The 8,306-nt window shown below is 34.4% G+C and overlaps 1 protein-coding gene across 3 annotated transcripts; it reads right to left on the reverse strand.

The window, feature by feature from the left end:
• Positions 1 to 837: 837 nt before the first annotated feature.
• LOC146951662 (NAD(P)-binding Rossmann-fold superfamily protein) lies at positions 838 to 5,764 on the reverse strand. Of its 3 annotated transcripts, none has more exons than XM_085753931.1 (6): positions 5,615 to 5,764; positions 3,914 to 4,159; positions 3,361 to 3,703; positions 2,550 to 2,821; positions 2,276 to 2,475; positions 838 to 1,609 (listed from the first exon to the last, which is right to left on the reverse strand). In XM_085753931.1, the coding sequence occupies exons 2-6, from the start codon at positions 4,101 to 4,103 to the stop codon at positions 1,175 to 1,177; spliced, it is 1,440 nt and encodes a 479-aa protein (XP_085610057.1). In that variant the 5' UTR covers positions 4,104 to 4,159; positions 5,615 to 5,764; the 3' UTR covers positions 838 to 1,174. The 3 variants fall into 3 exon arrangements, with proteins under 3 accessions (XP_085610057.1, XP_085610056.1, XP_085610053.1); XM_085753930.1 differs by having other exon boundaries at positions 5,522 to 5,764; XM_085753927.1 differs by having other exon boundaries at positions 5,283 to 5,764.
• Between the last annotated feature and the right edge of the window lie 2,542 nt (positions 5,765 to 8,306).

Below are 8,306 nucleotides of genomic sequence, written 5' to 3' on the forward strand. Positions count from 1 at the left end.
TGTTGGTGATGCACAATAAGATATAATAAACCTGCATTATCCAACGGCTCCCTTTTAAAATAAAAGATCAAATGGTTAAAGTTAAATTTTTTAAAAGGTCCACGATAGACAACATACAATGGTGATCCATTTTACACATTTACGATTAAAGTTAACAGACTCGGACTAAGTTGATTGACGGAACATATTTGAGGGACCAAACGGGAAAATTTTAGAATTAAGGGACCAAATCGAAAACAACAAATAAGTTAAGGGATCATTTATGTAATTAAGCCTATTTTTTTGTAGATGATGATTAAATTTGACCAGTGAGCAAGATGTAAGATATGAAATTGGTTCTTTAAATTAGGTTCTTGATTTTAAATACTAGAGTTTAGACAACTACTCTTATGCTACTTTGTTTGTTCTTTTTGTTGCATTAATCCATAATCTATTATTATCAATATTTTTTATGAAATTTTGATTAAAATTATAGATATACCATATATTTGTGACTTTCAAATTGTAACAAATTATGTTTATCTTTTTCAATTCACCAACAATATAACAAATATAATATAAATTTTTATCATTTTCAATGACACTAACTATATAACATTTTCATAGACAAATTTGTTTAAATGCATAATTGAGAGAATAAAAAAGACAGTCTAAAATCTCTATAATCTTTATATATTGTTATAGACGCATCATACTTTGAGAGTGTTGCATATTAATCCCACTGTTGGTTTTGGAAAAGATGTTTTATAAAGGTGAATCAAAGTAACTAAGTTTAAAATTATTATGCATTTAAAATTAGAAATTCTATCTTTAAAGCTCCAAAAATTGGGAATTACATTTTGCACATCACAGAAATAGAACTATCTTTTCCATAACAGTTTAGCCTATTTGTTACAACCACGATGAGTTCATTCTTTTTTTAGGAAAAAACATGTAAGGCTGAATTCAGCTTAACATGTTTGTTTCTTCTGTTTTGTAATTTTTTTCTTTTATTTTTGTTATTACAACCACTGATAAATTTATATAAGCGGGTTCGAATATAGTTTATTACAAGTTGCCATGAAATTGACGGGAAAGAGAATTCGTTTTTTTTAACGAGAATTCATTTCTTAACATTAACTATGGTACAAGAGAAGGGATGTCTTCTCAAAAAAGAACGTTGTAAAGCTCTTACTTATTCCCTTGCTCTTTTCAACAGAAAACGCAATGAAAAGAATCCCAGAGCAAATGTTTGCCAAAACCAGCCTCTTGCATTGACAGGATCCACCCTTTTAGCCAGGTACCAAGCATAAATGGCCTCAATGACGTGCACAGCTGTTGCTATAATGAATACCAGCCTTGTCATCCACATTGATCGAAAGACGAATAGACATATAGCTCTGAGAAGAAACATAATCCCCATGTCTGGAAGGAAACCAGCACAGAATAGTGAGGTCATTCCAACGACACAAAATAGCCAAGTATAGATGGTAGGCCCATCCAGAGTTTGCCTTTTCCTCTGTTTCCAGTAAGATATGGTAGAATCCATCCCCTCTCGCGAGGTCACCATGGGAACATAGCCAAGCTCCTCTTTGGCTTTAAGATAAGAGAAATAGTGAGTCACTCCCACCTGTCGAATATCAAACATGCATGTCATTCACCAATCAGTCAGAATGCTTGCTCCTTGCATTCTCATCTAAAGGGGTTCGAACATAAAAGGAAGGATTTTCTTGAATGCAGTTGTATAAAGGTAATCCATATATGTTCCGGTGTTTATTTATTTCAAGCATACAAGTTGAGAAGGGCAAACAGATAAGGGTGGAAAAGATTTAAATATATTGATCTACAAATATATCAAAACAAGATAAAAGTTCTTTTTACAAAATAAAAATTTTATTAGGCTTTCAGGTCAAGCCTTACTTGAAAAAGACAGTAGGCATACCTCTCAAGACGATAAGAAATTAGAAGGTGCTTCTAGCAACTTGGATCAAAATTGTTGATCCTAATTTTAAAAGCATGTCATTCCATTGAGCTTAAGCTATATGTATAAACTAACAGATACATTAAATACAAAAACTGGATCAAATTAAACAATTAAAAGGTGAACAAGACGCTGAAATTTCCAAAAGATGCAAGAACAAAAGTCTGCACCAAGCTCTAGGATTTGAGCTCTAAATACCATGTGATATGATCGTCCAAAGAGATCATTGAAAGTCTTAAAGTGCCTAACATATTTCTAGGCCTACATATAAGTCTCCAACTATTCAGTCAGGTAGAATGAGAGAGAAGTACTGACCTTGAGTGCTTCACTCGGAAGGAGGATGAATGGTTGAGGGAGCCACCACCGATTAAGCAATGGATATAAGATCGTATAAACACCCTGGCAAATCTTCGCAAGAACAAGAGCATGTTCAAGAGTTAAAGATCTTTTTGGTAGTTCATAATCCAAACTCCTGAGTAGAGGTTGGAGGAATTCAAAAGAATTGACAGGTGAACCTGAACAAAAGAAGAGTCAGTGGTTGCTTCTAGAAATTCTAACAATAGAGACATTAGCAAAGAGAAACCATCACCGTCACATATAAAGTATGCCTGGCCAGCAGCTATAGGTTGTTTTCCTTTGTCATTGTTGTCATCCAAAAGTCCCATACTTGCCATTATAAGAGCAAGGACAAGGTTATCAACAAAAACCCAATCTGACTTTACAGTTTTGTCACCAATTCTGAACAGAAGCAGACCTAACCTTGCCATGGTTATGATCCTTGGAAGGTGCCTGTCTTCCCCCGGTCCATAGATTGCAGCTGGACGAACAGCACAAGTGTATAGATGATTCCTGGTGTCATTTCTTGAGAGGATGAAAAAGGTTAGGCAGTAGATTAACATAAATTTTAAAATATATAAATAAATAAATGATATTAGACATGACCAATTTGTATGAAATATAGAAACAAAAAATAAGCAAGCAATGATATGTAAATCGTTCAACAATCAACGACACAAAACCTAAGTATGACTGTAAATATCAAACTTTAAGAATGTCAGTCTCATCATTTCCTTGTCCATGAAAAGAAGAACTAGAAACATGGTTCATCAAAAGAGATTAGGAACTTCAAACAGATCCCATTTATCTCCACCTGTATCCCACATTTTAATTTCACTTTGATTGTAATGCTTACTCTTTCTTAAGAGGAGACAAAGATCTGTATGTATACTAACGAGTACTCTTTCTATGTTGTTATAAACTCTCACTAATCATACTTATTCATTTATCATTCTCTACAAAAACTTGGTGAAAGATTTATCTCTCATTCCCACCAAACAACCAAAGAGAGCCTTAATTTTGATAGAGCATAGATTAATGATAGTAAGAGTAAAAGTAATTACTTGAGAGTGCGGGCATTATTCTTTAGAACCAACTGTTCAGCAATTGATTTACTGCGGCTGTATGGATCAACGTGGCTATCAATTGGGAAATACGGCAAAGCCTCATTTCCGTTAAGTATTTTTTGACCGCCAAAGACAACATTGTATGTGCTACAATAAACAAGCCTTTTGATACCAAGGTCAATGCAAGCGTCGAGTATATGGCATGTCCCGTTTATATTGACTTCATCAACTCGACCAAATTGCAGCATCTCTTTTCCTGACATCCCAAAGGCAGCAACGTGGAATACGCAGTCAGCACCACGGAGTACCCTTTCAACATCCTCTTTGCGGGTAACATCCCCTTAAACAAAATTAACAGAGACAGGACTCAGTTAAACAAATAAATACCTCTCATCAACAACAGGGTGTCCAACATGTGTCGGTGACATATAATTCATATTATTAACGGTGTTGATGTGTCAGTGTTCAGGGTCGTATGTGCTGAATTTAATATATAGATAAATAGTAAGATCAGATCCGAAATGGAATGAAATAAAGAAATGAAAGGAACCTTGTATGCAGTTGACTCCCTTGAGTTTAAGAAGATGAGACCAAGGAGAAGATTGGCGGAGGTCAAAGGCACGAACCTGTTGAGCACCTCTTCTTATGAGTTCCAAGCAGAGAGCAGATCCTACGAATCCAAGTCCACCGGTCACTACGAAGCTCTTCCCCTCAATTCCTTCATTCTCGCTCAAGTGCATTTTTCTTCTTCTTATCTTCAATTTCACACACTCGCCAATGTTATTTGCATGCGGATCTTTAAGAACAAAATAAATTTGGTCAAAATGGGAACTTCTAATTATAGTCCTTATTTAATTTTATTGTTTTTTGGGTTAATTAAGTAAATGGTTCCTATAAATATTCAGAATTTTGTTTTTAGTCCCTACAAAATAAAATCACACTTTTTAGTCCTTATAAAATTTTTCATCAGTATTTTTAGTCCCTATAAAATTTTTCCATCAACATTTTTAGTCCCTAAAATGCTTAAGGAAAGTGTCACAGGGACTAAAAAGTTTGATTTTATTTTATAGGGACTAAAAACAAAACTGTGAATATTTATAGGGACTAAAAACTTAATTAACCCTTGTTTTTTTAGTGTTGTGTCAACATTGTTTTTCAATGATTTTTGTGAAAGTTTCTTTCAAAAAAAAAAAAGATCTTTGCGAAAGTTTGTTTTTTTTAAGAAAGTTAATCGAAACAAAAAAAAAAAAAAAGGGAGACAGGAAAAAAAATAAACAAAAAAAATCATTCCCCAAATAAAAAGTTGCTGCTGCGTCAATTTTGAGGAGAGAATATCTCCTAGAACAAGAAGAAAATTGTTGTTGACATATCTTGTTATGCTTAGAAACACGAGTAAAAGACGTAAATGTCCCTGGGTAGTTAACTGTCGAGGAAAAATGAAACCGGCTGCAGTTAACTACCAAGTTAACTGTCGCCGGTTTCATTTTTCCGCGGCAGTTAACTGCCGATGCGTCCTGATGTTATTGCAGAGGCAGAAGCTTCTGCTTCTGATCCTGTAATGTGTTAAAAACACAAACATAATATGTGGTTGATTTGCTTGCAATTCGCGAAAATGGCTTTGGTGAGAATTGGAGAGAGTTTGAGAGAAGTTGGGAGAAGTTTTGAAACTGATATGTTTGTGTTTCTGTTTCTGTTTATGTTCAACACGCATCAGCAGTTAACTGTCGAGGTTTATCTCGGTAGTTAATGAAGTAAAATATTTTCACAAGAAAGGGGGGTTTGAATTGTGACATGTATATAAAAATCTTCTCAATTATATATATACTTGGATTAGGTTAGTATGTTAATTAATAAAAAGGATAATATTGTGAAGTGTGTGAGACAAAAATAAAAGAGATAGGGAAAAGAAAATCACACACAAGAAATATCCTGGTTCACTCAATATGGGTTAGTCCAGTCCCCACAATCCTGTGAGATTATCCACTAGGTAGTTGTGTTAAGTAACGTTAACCACAACTCCTCTTTTGTCTTCTTTTTACACAAATGAGTAACTTTTACCCTTGCTAGATTCGATTGATCTTTCCTGCAAACGAGTAAATCTACCTTTGCTTTTACAACCAAAAAACAAACGAGTACAAATCACCCTTACTAGATCTACCTGATCTATCCCTACAAACGAGTGATTTAACCCTTGTTTTTTACACACTTGTTACCAACAAGCTTTACAACCCAATAAGAAATAAATTCTTACTTGGACCAAATATCAAATAAAATTGAGTAGTGCTTTACTAAAAATAGCTCAAGAACAAAAGAGCAATTTTTAGTTCACTGGAAATAAAAAGAGAGAGCTTTGTGTATTTTTGCTTGAGTGTATATTGCTTTGCTTTCTCAAAAATTCGGTGCTCTTCCCTTGCTCACTGCATGTGTATTTATAGGCATCAATTGCTCAAAACAAATTGCTTTCTCCCCTTTCCCATGTGAGGCGCGTTCCTACGTGTGAATTCACAATGCAGCTAGCAATTTGTGGTAATAACCTTTTAGGGGTGTTCAAAACCGAACCAACCCAATAGAAAAACCGCAAACCAAACCAATCCAAACCAAAACCGCACAAAACCGCATTTGGTTCGGATGAATTCGGATGATTTTTGTACTGAACCGCGCGGTTCGGTTCGGTTTGCGGTTTGCATCTTAGGAACCGAACCAAACTAAACCAAACCGCAAGAATAATGAATATTACTTAAACATGTACTAGCCCCAATTACATAGCCCAAGAATAATCTCTTTTGATTCGATTTTTCCATTGTTGCACCATGAGGTTCGATTCTAATTCCTTTTCATCTCTTTTAATTCATTTCCGGTGATGAATTTGTTCCTCTTTCTTCCCAATAATTTGTTTCATGCTTATGTTTATTCTTAATTTTACCTATTTTGATATAAGTTTTACCTAATATTTTATCATATAAACAGCAAAATAAAATGTCATATGTTTACTTTGTAACAAGTTGGCAATATTAGAGTTAATGTAATTTTTTTTTCTCGCGATAAACCGCACAAACTGAACCAATCCAAACCGCATTGGTTTGGTTTGGTTTGGTTGAATTTTTAAAAATCAACCGAACCAAACCAAACCGCATGTTTTATTATCTCGCGGTTTGGATGACTTTTATGCTCAAAACCGAACCAAACCGCACCGCGAACACCCCTATAACCTTTACTGCCAATGCAAAACCATGTGCTATTTCAATACCATGTGATGTGTTGCTTCCTTATTGGTCCACGTGTAGAATTGGATGCAAGCTAGCAATCTTTCTTCCCCTTACCATTTACGGCTAAAAGCATGGCTTGTAATACTTTGTAATTGTATGTACTTTCTTTTCTTAATAGATTAGACATGAGGTGGTTTTGTAGACAAACTAAAACCATGTTTCTTGTATTCCATGCAAGGCAAGTGTGTTGTTTCAATATCATTGGTCCGTTCATATTGCCACAAACATATATTACCTCCGTCCCAATTTAATTGACACAATTTTGTTTTTCACACATATTAAGAAAAATGTATAAATAAAGGGGAAAGTGAAATATATTGTATTGGGAATGATAAAAGTAGTATTATTTAGTGTTATATTGTATTGAGAATGATGAAAGTTGTATTGAAAATTGAAATGGGTCAGTTATTTTGGGACACTTTATTTTAGAAAATGAGTCAGTTATTCCGGGACGGAGGGAGTATTGCATATTTGTCCAAAAATGATGTGTTACTTGACTTGTTCTTATCCTTTAATATGCCAAGCAACCTTCTTCTTTTCTTTCCTTCTTTTTGTACACATGTGAGAGAAAGTTTTGGCTTTCACATGTTGTGTTGTTACGGGAACACAAATAAACGATTATTGCGAGCTTTTGAAGTTTAACCTGTGACTAAATAGAACACTCAAATACACAAGTTAAATACAAAGATAATCAGAATCTAATAAAAATGTAATTTAAATAGATTTATCATCTTTAAAACTTTAATAGGGAATTTGAATTTTATCTCAACAGTTAACTGCCGCCGGTTCACTTTTTCCTCGACAGTTAACTACCGAGGGGCATTTTCGTCTTTTATATATCTTTCTCAGCCAAACCAAATGTGTCAACAGCAATTTTCGAAGAAGAATGGGTAAGAAGATCCACATTTGATAGAGTTTTAGGTATGGTCATAAAATCCGCACTCTTGTTCCCTTCTCGAATAGTGTAGAAAATAGTGATATTACTTTGCTCGATCAAATTTTTTATATCTTGAATCAAAATAGCATGAACATGGTACTTCATAAATGGACTTTTTTATTAGATTTATACTAAGTAAGGAATCAGAATAGCAAACGAGCTCATTAATATCAATAGTTTTAGCTAACAAAAGACCCTAATAAATAGCAAGTAACTCAGTTTGGAGAATATCTAACTAAAGAATTGTGAATATAACCCGAAAAACCTCATAAGTAATAGCAAGCATTATTTCTTAAGACCCTGCCAAAACCTGCTCTTACATAGGAGCCTAGACATCTTCCATCAACATTAAGGATGACGTTGGAGTGATTGTTGTTATTCCATTTTATGAGTTTATCTTTTGATGCAACAATAGAGATCGGATTAAAGCGAGCTTTAAATGTTTCAACGATATTATGAATATTGAAAGATATATGACTTATGAACCAACTTTGGTTGCTAAAGCACGTGCTATTTCGGTGGCGCCATGTCCACCAAACAACAATCGTGAAAAGGAATTGATTAGGAACAAAAAAACCATTGTTAAGCCAATCATGTTCAACCATGATAGATATTTGGAGTTAATTGTCGGCATCTTGTACTTGAAGGTCGTGTCTTCCCTGCCACTGGGTTGAAAAGGTGTTCCTGCCGTCGCAGTGTTTATGTTGTCATGTTTTTGGCATCTTTCCAGAATTAGGGAT

Source organism: Medicago sativa, chromosome 1, assembly GCF_051527215.1.
Source record: "Medicago sativa cultivar Bolivia chromosome 1, Bolivia_mono, whole genome shotgun sequence".
Classification (NCBI taxonomy): Eukaryota; Viridiplantae; Streptophyta; class Magnoliopsida; order Fabales; family Fabaceae; genus Medicago; species Medicago sativa.

Excerpts from the sequence above, each read along its gene's own strand:
- LOC146951662 (XM_085753931.1), bottom strand. The coding sequence starts at position 4,103 with ATGCACTTGAGCGAGAATGAAGGAATTGAGGGGAAGAGCTTCGTAGTG. Across the intron at positions 3,704-3,913 it reads GGGAGTCAACTGCATACAAG|GGGATGTTACCCGCAAAGAG; the intron begins GTTCCTTTCATT and ends ATTTTGTTTAAG. Across the intron at positions 2,822-3,360 it reads AATAATGCCCGCACTCTCAA|AAATGACACCAGGAATCATC; the intron begins GTAATTACTTTT and ends CATCCTCTCAAG.